Source organism: Rhinoderma darwinii, unplaced genomic scaffold (assembly GCF_050947455.1).
Source record: "Rhinoderma darwinii isolate aRhiDar2 unplaced genomic scaffold, aRhiDar2.hap1 Scaffold_4293, whole genome shotgun sequence".
Taxonomy (NCBI): Eukaryota; Metazoa; Chordata; class Amphibia; order Anura; family Rhinodermatidae; genus Rhinoderma; species Rhinoderma darwinii.
Window position 1 is genome coordinate 54,681 of NW_027463813.1, and position 15,336 is coordinate 70,016.

General features: G+C 46.5%; 1 protein-coding gene across 1 annotated transcript in view; it reads left to right on the forward strand.

Annotated features, from left to right (window-relative positions):
* Positions 1–15,336, forward strand: part of LOC142711562 (uncharacterized) — a gene marked incomplete at both ends in the record, with an annotated part of 65,184 nt that overhangs the window by 39,750 nt on the left and 10,098 nt on the right. Inside the window, one exon of the mRNA XM_075848587.1 lies at positions 14,279–14,326. Within this exon, the coding sequence (XP_075704702.1) occupies positions 14,279–14,326 (48 nt within the window). The remainder of the gene's footprint in view (positions 1–14,278; positions 14,327–15,336) is intronic.

Consider the following 15,336-nt stretch of genomic DNA (forward strand, 5'->3'; position numbering starts at 1 on the left):
ACTGACCCTAAACTTTTGAACGGTAGTGTACATACATACATACATACATAGTACATACATACATACATACATACATACATACACAGTACATACATACACAGTACATTCATACACACACACATACACAGTATATACATACACAGTACATACATACACAGTACATACATAGTACATACATACACAGTACATACATACATAGTACATACATACATACATACATACATACATACACAGTACATACATACACAGTAGATAGATACATACATACATACACAGTACATACATACACACATACACAGTACATACATACACAGTACATACATACATACACAGTACATACATACACACATACATACATACATACATACATACACACACAGTACATACATACATACATACATACATACATAGTACATAAATACATACATATAGTACATACATGCATACATACACAGTACATACATACATACATACACAGTACATACATACACACAGTACATACATACATAGTACATACATAGTACATACATACACACACACAGTACATACATACACAGTACATACATACACAGTACATACATACACAGTACATACATACACAGTACATACATACACATTACATACATACACTACCGTTCAAAAGTTTAGGGTGACTTAGAAATGTCCTTAAGAAAAGCACAGTTTTTTTCAATGAAGATAACATGACATTAATCAGAAATCCACTCTATACATTGTTAATGTGGTAAATGACTATTCTAGCTGCAAACGTCTGGTCTTTAATGCAATATCTACATAGGTGTATAGAGGCCCATTTCCAGCAACCATCACTCCAGTGTTCTAATGGTACATTGTGTTTGCTAACTGTGTTAGAAGGCTAATGGATGATTAGAAAACACTTGAAAACCCTTGTGCAATTATGTTAGCACCGCTGTAAACAGTTTTGCTGACCTTCCTTTGAGCTAGTTGAGAATCTGGAGCATTACATTTGTGGGTTCGATTAAACTCTCAAAATGGCTAGAAAAAGAGAGCTTTCATGTGAAACTCGACAGTCTATTCTTGTTCTTAGAAATGAAGGCTATTCCATGCGAGAAATTGCCAAGAAACTGAAGATTTGCTACAACTGTGTGTACTACTCCCTTCAGAGGACCGCACACACAGGCTCTAACCAGAGTAGAAAGAGAAGTGGGAGGCCCCGCTGCACAACTGAGCAACAAGACAAGTACATTAGAGTCTCTAGTTTTAGAAATAGACACCTCACAGGGCCTCAACTGGCAGCTTCATTAAATAGTACCCGCAAAACGCCAGTGTCAACGTCTACAGTGAAGAGGCGACTCCGGGATGCTGGCCTTCAGGGCAGAGTGGCAAAGAAAAAGCCATATGTGAGACTGGCTAATAAAAGGAAAAGATTAATATGGGCAAAAGCTCAGACATTGGACAGAGGAAGATTGGAAAAAAGTGTTATGGACGGACGAATGGAAGTTTGAGGTGTTTGGATCACACAGAAGAACATTTGTGAGACGCAGAACAACTGAAAAGATGCTGGAAGAGTGCCTGACGCCATCTGTCAAGCATGGTGGAGGTCATGTGATGGTCTGGGGTAAAGGGGGAGATTTGTACAAGGTAAAAGGGATTGTGAATAAGGAAGGCGATCACTCCGCAACGCCATGCCATACCCTGTGGACAGCGCTTGATTGGAGCCAATTTCATCCTACAACAGGACAATGACCCAAAGCACCTCCAAATGATGCAAGAACTATTTAGGGAAGAAGCCGGCAGCCGGTATTCTATCTGTAATGGAGTGGCCAGCGCAGTCACCAGATCTCAACCCCATAGAGCTGTTGTGGGAGGAGCTTGACCGTATGGTACGCAAGAAGTGCCCATCAAGCCAATCCAACTTGTGGGAGGGGCTTCTGGAAGCATGGGGGGAAATGTCTCCCGATTCCCTCAGCAAATTAACAGCTCGAATGCCAAAGGTCTGCAATGCTGGAATTGCTGCAAATGGAGCGACCAAAGCAAAGTCTGAAGGAGAAAATTATTATTTCTAACCTTGTCAATGTCTGGACTATATTTTCTAGTCATTTTGCAACTCATTTGATAAATAGAAGTGTGAGACTTCATGGAAAACACTAAATTGTCTGGGTGACCCCAAACTTTTGAACGGTAGTGTATATATATATATATATATATATATATATATATATATATACATACATACATACACACATATACACAAACATACATACACACACAGTACATACATACATACATACATACACACACACACTACATACATACACACACACACACACACACACACACACTACATACATACATACATACACACACACACACTACATACATACATACATACATACACACACACACACACTACATACATACATACATACATACACACGCACACTACATACATACATAGTACATACATACATACATACATACATACACACACACAGTACATACATACATAGTACATACATAGATACATACCAAGTACATACATACATACACAGTACATACATACACAGTACATAGATACATACATACACACACACACACACACACACACACACACACAGTACATACATACACAGTACTTACATACATACAAACATACATAGTACATACATACACACACACACACACACACACACACACACACAAACAGTACATACACACACAGTACATACATACATACATACATACACACGCACACTACATACATACATAGTACATACATACATAGTGCATACATAGATACATACCAAGTACATACATACATACACAGTACATACATACACAGTACATAGATACATACATACACACACACACACACACACACACACACACACACACACACACACACACACACACAGTACATACATACACAGTACTTACATACATACAAACATACATAGTACATACATACACACACACACACACACACACACAAACAGTACATGCACACACAGTACATACATACATACATACATACATACATACACACACACACACACACACATTAGTACATACATACATACATACATACATACATACATACATACATTATGTAATGATGGGGGTAGGGAAACGGACAAGTGAGCCCTAATCTACCCGCCACTCTGTCCCTGCCTACTTGCAACGACCCGCCCTAGGCGACGGGGTACAACTGGGCGGCGGTCCCCACGCTCAGCAAGTGCACGAGACAAACAGACAAGGGTACACAAAGCCAAGGGAAATGGGGCAGTTGCCCACGGCAACACCGTGAGCAACAAGATTGGTGAACGAGCCGAGTCAAACCAGGAGGGAACGAGGCACCAAACGCAGAGCAGGAGAGTAGTCAGCAAGCCAGGGTCAGTATGGAGCATTATCAAATAGTTAGAAGCTGTAGCTGGGCCAGGAAACCACACGAGAAGAATCACAAGAAAAGGAGGAACAAGAAAGGCAGGTATAAATAGACAGAGGGCGGGAGCTAGCTCCGTCTGGCCAGGCTGTGATAGGCTCTCCCACTCCTAAGCCTGCCATCCTGAGTGGTGGTAGATGGAGTCAGTCTCACAGACATAGAAGCAGGTGCAGACTGATTATCTATGGGCGTATACACAGAAGTTGTGCCTGGCAGATCCTTTACACATACATACACAGTACATACATACACACATACATACATACATACATACATACATACATACATACATACATACACACACAGTACATACATACATACATACATACATACATACATACACACACAGTACATACATACACAGTTTAAGGTTTGTTTTCTTTTCACCAATTATGGCTTGTCAATTTGAAACATTGTGATTGGTATAGGACCAGAAGCTGAGACCCCCGCAGATTCAGTTAATGTGGGGTCTGTTGTTGTCATTATCGGCAGGGAGCAGACCACGTGTGTGAGTTCTTAAAGGGAATGTGTCGGTAGAAAATTTTTTTTTATTTTTTTTTAGTTAAACAGTTAGTGTATAAATGATTAAACATTGTTCTAATTTTTTAAATTTTTTCACGAGTCAGGAAATATTATAAATTAGATTCTAATTTACAACATTTCCCAGTGCTGGTCACTAGAGGGAGCAATACCCAAAATTGCAGCATTGGCATGTGGTAAAGCAACCACATTGCTTTATGCTGCAAAATTTGACAAGACTCACTCGCTCTAGTGAGCTCTCAGGACCCCCCTCCTTTATCCTGGCTACTGCCGGGAAAAAACGAGGGGATTGAACGGTCAAACCTCCTACACTGTGTGCCGCCATTTTTTGAGCTAACACACAGTCTAGTAGGTTAACATACACTAGTAAACACACAGTAAAACACGTACATACACAGAAATAACTTACCTGCTCCTGCCGCCGCCGCTCCCTTCGGTCCGTCCGCTCCCTCCACTCCAAGTGCTTGCTTTAGAACACAAGTCCGGAAGCCGCGACCGGAAGTAGTAATCTTACTGTCCGGCCGCGGCTTCCGGTCCACAAGAAAATGGCGGCGGACGTCGCTCGGCCGAAGACCTTCAATTTGGACTGTGTGGGAGCGGCGCATTCACCGTTCCCACACAGACGGCGTACGCTATAGTGAATGGAACGGGCCCCGTTTGAATTCTCTATGGGGCTGTATGTGCCGTATTCCATGTCTGTATGTGTCGTTAATCGACACATACAGAGATGGAAGAAAAAATGGCAGCCTCCATAGACAAGAAAAAGTGCAAAAATAGAAAAAAGTAAAACACAAACACACAAATAAATAAAACATTTTTTAATAAAACACTAAAAGCAAATTGATCTAAAAAATATTTTTTTCTCGAGACCCGTCCTTTAAAGCCTGTACACCCCACCATGGCTAAGGCCTGATAAACGCTCACATCTCTGATCACCAGCTCTATCCCTGCGTTTAAAGTCACATAGTTACTTGGGTCAAAAGAAGACTCCGATCCATCAAGTGTAACCCTTCCCACATCAATTATATGTCATTCATTGCTAGATAAATGAAAAGCCTCTGCGTCATTTGTCATCTAGGCTTTATTTGAATGCTGACCTAGTATCTGCCATTACTACCTCTTGGGGTCGGCATTCCATAGTTAAACTACTCTTACTGTAAAGAACCATTTACTATACTGATGTCTGAAAAGCCTTCACTCCACATGTAGTGAATGTCCTCTAAGGCTATAGTAACCTTGTAGTCTCCACTGCTCCCAGTACAGGTAATTGTAGTCTCCACTGCTCCCAGTACAGATCCTTGTAGTCTCCACTGCTCCCAGTACAGATCCTTGTAGTCTCCACTGCTCCCAGTACAGATCCTTGTAGTCTCCACTTCTCCCTGTACAGATCCTTGTAGTCTCCACTGCACCCAGTACAGATCCTTGTAATCTCCACTGCTCCCGTTACAGATCCTTGTAGTCTCCACTGCTCCCAGTACAGATCCTTGTAGTCTCCACTGCTCCCAGTACAGATCCTTGTAGTCTCCACTGCTCCCAGTACAGATCCTTGTAGTCTCCACTGCTCCCAGTACAGATCCTTGTAGTCTCCACTGCTCCGAGTACAGATCCTTGTTGTCTCCACTGCTCCCAGTACAGATCCTTGTAATCTCCACTGCTCCCAGTACAGATCCTTGTAGTCTTCACTGCTCCCAGTACAGATCCTTGTAGTCTCCACTGCTCCCAGTACAGATCCTTGTAGTCTCCACTGCACCCAGTACAGATCCTTGTAATCTCCACTGCTCCCAGTACAGATACTTGTAATCTCTACTGCTCCCAGTACAGATCATTGTAGTCTCCACTGCTCCCAGTACAGATCCTTGTAGTGTCCACTGCTCCCAGTACTGATCCTTGTAGTCTCCACTGCTCCCAGTACAGATCCTTGTAGTCTCCACTGCTCCCAGTACAGATCCTTGTGGTCTCCACTGCTCCCAGTACAGATCCTTGTAATCTCCACTGCTCCCAGTACAGATCCTTGTAGTCTCCACTGCTCCCAGTACAGATCCTTGTAGTTTCCACTGCTCCCAGTACAGATCCTCGTAGTCTCCACTGCTCCCAGTACAGATCCTTGTAGTCCCCACTGCTCTCAGTACAGATCCTTGTAGTATCCACTGCTCCCAGTACTGATCCTTGTAGTCTCCACTGCACCCAGTACAGATCCTTGTAGTCTCCACTGCTCCCAGTACAGATCCTTGTAATCTCTACTGCTCCCAGTACAGATCCTTGTAATCTCCACTGCTCCCAGTACAGATCCTTGTAATCTCCACTGCTCCCAGTACAGATCCTTGTAATCTCCACTGCTCCCAGTACAGATCCTTGTTGTCTCCACTGCTCCGAGTACAGATCCTTGTAGTCTCCACTGCTCCCTGAACAGATCCTTGTAATCTCCACTGCTCCCAGTACAGATCCTTGTAATCTCCACTGCTCCCAGTACAGATCCTTGTAATCTCCACTGCTCCCAGTACAGATCCTTGTTGTCTCCACTGCTCCGAGTACAGATCCTTGTAGTCTCCACTGCTCCCTGAACAGATCCTTGTAATCTCCACTGCTCCCAGTAGAGATCCTTGTAATCTCCACTGCTCCCAGTACAGATCCTTGTAGTCTCCACTGCTCCCAGTACAGGTCATTGTAGTCTCCACTGCTCCCAGTACAGATCCTTGTAGTCTCCACTGCTCCCAGTACAGATCCTTGTAGTCTCCACTGCTCCCAGTACAGATCCTTGTAATCTCCACTGCTCCCAGTACAGATCCTTGTAGTCTCCACTGCTCCCAGTACAGATCCTTGTAATCTCCACTGCTCCCAGTACAGATCCTTGTAGTCTCCACTACTCCCAGTACAGATCCTTGTAGTCTCCACTGCTCCCAGTACAGATCCTTGTATTCTCCACTGCTCCCAGTACAGATCCTTGTAGTCTCCACTGCTCCCAGTACAGATCCTTGTAATCTCCACTGCTCCCAGTACAGATCCTTGTAGTCTCCACTGCTCCCAGTACAGATCCTTGTAGTCTCCACTGCTGCCAGTACAGATCCTTGTAGTCTCCACTGCTCCCAGTACAGATCCTTGAAATCTCCACTGCTCCCAGTACAGATCCTTGTAATCTCCACTGCTCCCAGTACAGATCCTTGTAATCTCCACTGCTCCCAGTACAGATCCTTGTAGTCTCCACTGCTCCCAGTACTGATCCTTGTAATCTCCACTGCTCCGAGTACAGATCCTTGTAGTCTCCACTGCTCCCTGTACAGATCCTTGTAGTCTCCACTGCTCTCAGTACAGATCCTTGTAGTCTCCACTGCTCCGAGTACAGATCCTTGTAGTCTCCACTGCCCCCAGTACAGATCCTTGTAATCTCCACTCCTCCCAGTACAGATCCTTGTAGTCTCCACTGCTCCCAGTACAGATCCTTGTAGTCTCCACTTCTCCCAGTACAGATTATTGTAATCTCCACTGCTCCCAGTACAGATCCTTGTAGTCTCCACTGCTCCCCGTACAGATTATTGTAGTCTCCCCTGCTCCCAGTACAGATCCTTGTAGTCTCCACTGCTCCCAGTACTGATCCTTGTAATCTCCACTGCTCCCAGTACAGATCCTTGTAGTCTCCACTGCTCCCAGTACTGATCCTTGTAATCTCCACTGCTCCGAGTACAGATCCTTGTAGTCTCCACTGCTCCCTGTACAGATCCTTGTAGTCTCCACTGCTCTCAGTACAGATCCTTGTAGTCTCCACTGCTCCCAGTACAGATCCTTGTAGTCTCCACTGCTCCCAGTACAGATCCTTGTAATCTCCACTCCTCCCAGTACAGATCCTTGTAGTCTCTACTGCTCCCAGTACAGATCCTTGTAGTCTCCACTTCTCCCAGTACAGATTATTGTAATCTCCACTGCTCCCAGTACAGATCCTTGTAGTCTCCACTGCTCCGAGTACAGATCCTTGTAGTCTCCACTGCTCCCAGTACAGATCCTTGTAATCTCCACTGCTCCCAGTACAGATCCTTGTAGTCTCCACTGCTCCCAGTACAGATCCTTGTAGTCTCCACTGCTCCCAGTACAGATCCTTGTAGTCTCCACTGCTCCCAGTACAGATCCTTGTAGTCTCCACTGCACCCAGTACAGATCCTTGTAATCTCCACTGCTCCCAGTACAGATACTTGTAATCTCTACTGCTCCCAGTACAGATCATTGTAGTCTCCACTGCTCCCAGTACAGATCCTTGTAGTGTCCACTGCTCCCAGTACTGATCCTTGTAGTCTCCACTGCTCCCAGTACAGATCCTTGTAGTCTCCACTGCTCCCAGTACAGATCCTTGTGGTCTCCACTGCTCCCAGTACAGATCCTTGTAATCTCCACTGCTCCCAGTACAGATCCTTGTAGTCTCCACTGCTCCCAGTACAGATCCTTGTAGTCTCCACTGCTCCCAGTACAGATCCTTGTAGTCTCCACTGCTCCCAGTACAGATCCTCGTAGTCTCCACTGCTCCCAGTACAGATCCTTGTAGTCCCCACTGCTCTCAGTACTGATCCTTGTAGTCTCCACTGCACCCAGTACTGATCCTTGTAGTCTCCACTGCACCCAGTACAGATCCTTGTAGTCTCCACTGCTCCCAGTACAGATCCTTGTAATCTCTACTGCTCCCAGTACAGATCCTTGTAATCTCCACTGCTCCCAGTACAGATCCTTGTAATCTCCACTGCTCCCAGTACAGATCCTTGTAATCTCGACTGCTCCCAGTACAGATCCTTGTTGTCTCCACTGCTCCGAGTACAGATCCTTGTAGTCTCCACTGCTCCCTGAACAGATCCTTGTAATCTCCACTGCTCCCAGTACAGATCCTTGTAATCTCCACTGCTCCCAGTACAGATCCTTGTAATCTCCACTGCTCCCAGTACAGATCCTTGTTGTCTCCACTGCTCCGAGTACAGATCCTTGTAGTCTCCACTGCTCCCTGAACAGATCCTTGTAATCTCCACTGCTCCCAGTACAGATCCTTGTAATCTCCACTGCTCCCAGTACAGATCCTTGTAGTCTCCACTGCTCCCAGTACAGGTCATTGTAGTCTCCACTGCTCCCAGTACAGATCCTTGTAGTCTCCACTGCTCCCAGTACAGATCCTTGTAGTCTCCACTGCTCCCAGTACAGATCCTTGTAATCTCCACTGCTCCCAGTACAGATCCTTGTAGTCTCCACTGCTCCCAGTACAGATCCTTGTAATCTCCACTGCTCCCAGTACAGATCCTTGTAGTCTCCACTACTCCCAGTACAGATCCTTGTAGTCTCCACTGCTCCCAGTACAGATCCTTGTATTCTCCACTGCTCCCAGTACAGATCCTTGTAGTCTCCACTGCTCCCAGTACAGATCCTTGTAGTCTCCACTGCTCCCAGTACAGATCCTTGTAGTCTCCACTGCTGCCAGTACAGATCCTTGTAGTCTCCACTGCTCCCAGTACAGATCCTTGAAATCTCCACTGCTCCCAGTACAGATCCTTGTAATCTCCACTGCTCCCAGTACAGATCCTTGTAATCTCCACTGCTCCCAGTACAGATCCTTGTAATCTCCACTGCTCCCCGTACAGATTATTGTAGTCTCCCCTGCTCCCAGTACAGATCCTTGTAGTCTCCACTGCTCCCAGTACGGATCCTTGTAATCTCCACTGCTCCCAGTACAGATCCTTGTAGTCTCCACTGCTCCCAGTACTGATCCTTGTAATCTCCACTGCTCCGAGTACAGATCCTTGTAGTCTCCACTGCTCCCTGTACAGATCCTTGTAGTCTCCACTGCTCTCAGTACAGATCCTTGTAGTCTCCACTGCTCCGAGTACAGATCCTTGTAGTCTCCACTGCCCCCAGTACAGATCCTTGTAATCTCCACTCCTCCCAGTACAGATCCTTGTAGTCTCCACTTCTCCCAGTACAGATTATTGTAATCTCCACTGCTCCCAGTACAGATCCTTGTAGTCTCCACTGCTCCCCGTACAGATTATTGTAGTCTCCACTGCTCCCTGTACAGATCCTTGTAGTCTCCACTGCTCTCAGTACAGATCCTTGTAGTCTCCACTGCTCCGAGTACAGATCCTTGTAGTCTCCACTGCTCCCAGTACAGATCCTTGTAGTCTCCACTTCTCCCAGTACAGATTATTGTAATCTCCACTGCTCCCAGTACAGATCCTTGTAGTCTCCACTGCTCCGAGTACAGATCCTTGTAGTCTCCACTGCTCCCAGTACAGATCCTTGTAATCTCCACTGCTCCCAGTACAGATCCTTGTAGTCTCCACTGCTCCCAGTACAGATCCTTGTAGTCTCCACTGCTCCCAGTACAGATCCTTGTAGTCTCCACTGCTCCCAGTACAGATCCTTGTAGTCTCCACTGCTCCCAGTACAGATCCTTGTAGTCTCCACTGCTCCCAGTACAGATCCTTGTAGTCTCCACTGCACCCAGTACAGATCCTTGTAATCTCCACTGCTCCCAGTACAGATACTTGTAATCTCTACTGCTCCCAGTACAGATCATTGTAGTCTCCACTGCTCCCAGTACAGATCCTTGTAGTGTCCACTGCTCCCAGTACTGATCCTTGTAGTCTCCACTGCTCCCAGTACAGATCCTTGTAGTCTCCACTGCTCCCAGTACAGATCCTTGTGGTCTCCACTGCTCCCAGTACAGATCCTTGTAATCTCCACTGCTCCCAGTACAGATCCTTGTAGTCTCCACTGCTCCCAGTACAGATCCTTGTAGTCTCCACTGCTCCCAGTACAGATCCTTGTAGTCTCCACTGCTCCCAGTACAGATCCTCGTAGTCTCCACTGCTCCCAGTACAGATCCTTGTAGTCCCCACTGCTCTCAGTACAGATCCTTGTAGTATCCACTGCTCCCAGTACTGATCCTTGTAGTCTCCACTGCACCCAGTACAGATCCTTGTAGTCTCCACTGCTCCCAGTACAGATCCTTGTAATCTCTGCTGCTCCCAGTACAGATCCTTGTAATCTCCACTGCTCCCAGTACAGATCCTTGTAATCTCCACTGCTCCCAGTACAGATCCTTGTAATCTCGACTGCTCCCAGTACAGATCCTTGTTGTCTCCACTGCTCCGAGTACAGATCCTTGTAGTCTCCACTGCTCCCTGAACAGATCCTTGTAATCTCCACTGCTCCCAGTACAGATCCTTGTAATCTCCACTGCTCCCAGTACAGATCCTTGTAATCTCCACTGCTCCCAGTACAGATCCTTGTTGTCTCCACTGCTCCGAGTACAGATCCTTGTAGTCTCCACTGCTCCCTGAACAGATCCTTGTAATCTCCACTGCTCCCAGTACAGATCCTTGTAATCTCCACTGCTCCCAGTACAGATCCTTGTAGTCTCCACTGCTCCCAGTACAGGTCATTGTAGTCTCCACTGCTCCCAGTACAGATCCTTGTAGTCTCCACTGCTCCCAGTACAGATCCTTGTAGTCTCCACTGCTCCCAGTACAGATCCTTGTAATCTCCACTGCTCCCAGTACAGATCCTTGTAGTCTCCACTGCTCCCAGTACAGATCCTTGTAATCTCCACTGCTCCCAGTACAGATCCTTGTAGTCTCCACTACTCCCAGTACAGATCCTTGTAGTCTCCACTGCTCCCAGTACAGATCCTTGTATTCTCCACTGCTCCCAGTACAGATCCTTGTAGTCTCCACTGCTCCCAGTACAGATCCTTGTAGTCTCCACTGCTCCCAGTACAGATCCTTGTAGTCTCCACTGCTGCCAGTACAGATCCTTGTAGTCTCCACTGCTCCCAGTACAGATCCTTGAAATCTCCACTGCTCCCAGTACAGATCCTTGTAATCTCCACTGCTCCCAGTACAGATCCTTGTAATCTCCACTGCTCCCAGTACAGATCCTTGTAATCTCCACTGCTCCCCGTACAGATTATTGTAGTCTCCCCTGCTCCCAGTACAGATCCTTGTAGTCTCCACTGCTCCCAGTACGGATCCTTGTAATCTCCACTGCTCCCAGTACAGATCCTTGTAGTCTCCACTGCTCCCAGTACTGATCCTTGTAATCTCCACTGCTCCGAGTACAGATCCTTGTAGTCTCCACTGCTCCCTGTACAGATCCTTGTAGTCTCCACTGCTCTCAGTACAGATCCTTGTAGTCTCCACTGCTCCGAGTACAGATCCTTGTAGTCTCCACTGCCCCCAGTACAGATCCTTGTAATCTCCACTCCTCCCAGTACAGATCCTTGTAGTCTCCACTTCTCCCAGTACAGATTATTGTAATCTCCACTGCTCCCAGTACAGATCCTTGTAGTCTCCACTGCTCCCCGTACAGATTATTGTAGTCTCCACTGCTCCCTGTACAGATCCTTGTAGTCTCCACTGCTCTCAGTACAGATCCTTGTAGTCTCCACTGCTCCGAGTACAGATCCTTGTAGTCTCCACTGCTCCCAGTACAGATCCTTGTAGTCTCCACTTCTCCCAGTACAGATTATTGTAATCTCCACTGCTCCCAGTACAGATCCTTGTAGTCTCCACTGCTCCGAGTACAGATCCTTGTAGTCTCCACTGCTCCCAGTACAGATCCTTGTAATCTCCACTGCTCCCAGTACAGATCCTTGTAGTCTCCACTGCTCCCAGTACAGATCCTTGTAGTCTCCACTGCTCCCAGTACAGATCCTTGTAGTCTCCACTGCTCCCAGTACAGATCCTTGTAGTCTCCACTGCTCCCAGTACAGATCCTTGTAGTCTCCACTGCTCCCAGTACAGATCCTTGTAGTCTCCACTGCTCCCAGTACAGATCCTTGTAATCTCCACTTCTCCCAGTACAGATCCTTGTAGTCTCCACTGCTCCCAGTACAGATCCTTGTAGTCTCCACTGCTCCCAGTACAGATCCTTGTAGTCTCCACTGCTCCGAGTACAGATCCTTGTAGTCTCCACTGCTCCGAGTACAGATCATTGTAGTCTCCACTGCTCCCAGTACAGTTCTTTATGGTACCCCACTGCTGACATCTGTCCATTTCTAGTATATATTATTATAATATCTCTTTTTCTTCTTTCCTTTTAACAAATTCTTTACCCACCTGGTCCCCCAATTCGTTCCTTTGTAGCTTCAGGACTAAACTGCTGTGTGAAACAGTATAAAATACTTTTGCAAAGCTCAGATACATCAGCCGCATGACCAACATCCAGATTTACTGTTATGGCAGGAAGGAGGGGAAGGGGACAACTGAGCCCTAATCTACCCACCGCCCTGTCCCTGCCTACTTGCAACGACCCGCCCTAGGCGACGGGGTACAACTGGGCGGCGGTCCCTACGCTGACTAAGTGCACGGGAATACAAACAGGGAACAAGCAAGGGAAGGGGCAGTAGCCCACGGAACACCGTGAGGAAACCAGAGTGGTGAACGAGCCAGTCAGGATCAGGATGTCACGAAGTATACGAACGCAGAGCAAGGAGCAGGAAGCAAGCCGGGGGCAGAGCGAAGCAGGATAAGCGGAAGCTGTAGCAAGGCTGAAGCAAGGCAGTAGCAGAGCCAGGAAACCAGGAAGAATCACAAGCAATGAGGAAGAGAAAACGGCAGGTATAAATGGACAGGGGGCGGAGCTAACTCCGACTGACCAGGCCGCGATAGGCTCTCCCACTCCTGAGCCTGCCACCCTGATTGGTGGGAGCCGGAGTCAATCTAAGAGGTCCGGCCTCAGGTGTCGATTGATTAATCCTGGGAGTAACCACAGACGTAGTGCCTGGCAGATCCTTTACATTTACCTCCTCATAATAACCGAGCACGTTGGTTAGTAACGACCGGTTTCTCATTAATCTTTGCTTGTTATCCATTATTTGATTATTTACTGCTATGTAATCTTCATCCTCCAGTCTGTTCCATACACTGACACACAGCAGAGATAGGGTGCTGGAACTTGTGGGTACTGTAGACAGGACTGTGCAGTTGGCAGGGAGTAGATGAATCCGGTGTTTACACTTCACCCTCCAGCCTGTTTCATTCACTGACAGACAACAGGTTTCTTATCCAGTTATTTTCAAGTAATAAATGTGACCGTGTGGCCCCTTTTCTTCCTGTAAGTTCAGTCTTGTCGTGTCTCTATGACTAATCACTGCTCAACCCAAGCCCCATCCTTCCCATTCACAGACATTGACCCAGAAGAGTCGCTCACTAATCGTCCAACCCGTGAAGCAGACGGAAGACTCCGGACCCGCAGTATAGCCCCCCATAGACGCTCCCATTACCCCTGCCTGTACCGTGTGTGCGGATCATGGCACATACTTTACTCTCAATAGACCATTTCTTTCTGTTGTAGAAAACCAGTGAGTCTCGGATTCCAAGGCTGCACCCAATTCAAGCAAAGGTAATCGGAAGGAAAACCGCCGCTCTGTGGTGAAACCGTGAGTCCTTATCCTCGTGTGCGAAACTCCTCTCAGCACAAGCCCCCCAGTCACATGACCTATGGAGACCGTGATCCGAGAGTGCGAGACTGTCACTTATTGGATCTCTTGTGTCATGTGCCTGTAGTGGGGACATCACTGGGGTCCCTTTACTGCAGAGTATCCCCATAATGAAGCTGCTGATTTTAGATTCAAAGATCGGTAAACAATTTCACCCAATTAGTAAATTACATTTTCATCAGTCCGGCAACCTGAGGTGTTGTATTTGCAGAATGAGTAGAATTCCTAGGAACCGTTGTGTGCAGAACAAAAGTAGCATCACATTTCATTTATTAGGTAAACGCATCAATTTGCAAAATATTTTTCTCTCTATAATCAATCATTCATGTGTTATATATGTTATTAAGTATACAGGGAAACACTGTGTGTGTGTGTGTGTGTGTGTGTGTGTGTGTGTGTGTGTAGTGTGTGTGTGTGTGTGTGTGTGTGAAATGTGTGTGTAGTGTGTGTGTGTGTGTGTGTGTGTGTGTGTGTGTGTGTGTGTGTGTGTAATGTGAGTGTAATGTGTCTGTAATGTGTGCGTGTGTGTAATGTGTCTGTAATGTGTGTGTGTAATGTGAGTGTAGTGTGTGTGTGTGTGTGAAATGTGTGTGTGTGAAATGTGTGTGTGTGTAATGTGTGTGTGTGTGTGTAATGTGTGTGTGTAGTGTGTGTGTGTGTGTGTGTGTGTGTGTGTGTGTGTGTATATATATATATTTGGATTAAGAGTGTAAATCTGTTGTACTTTAGTCCCGTCAGCAGCACAACATACGTGGATGTAGCAAGTGGAAACCCTTGGGGATGTGTAATGTCGTAGTGCGGATGCAGGGGATCCCTCACTGGATTGTGGGTCACTTTATTCCATTCTTTGCTCCATGACTCTGCCTCCACATCGCTGGTACAGGGCCGGCCTTAGGATAGATGGCGTCCTGTG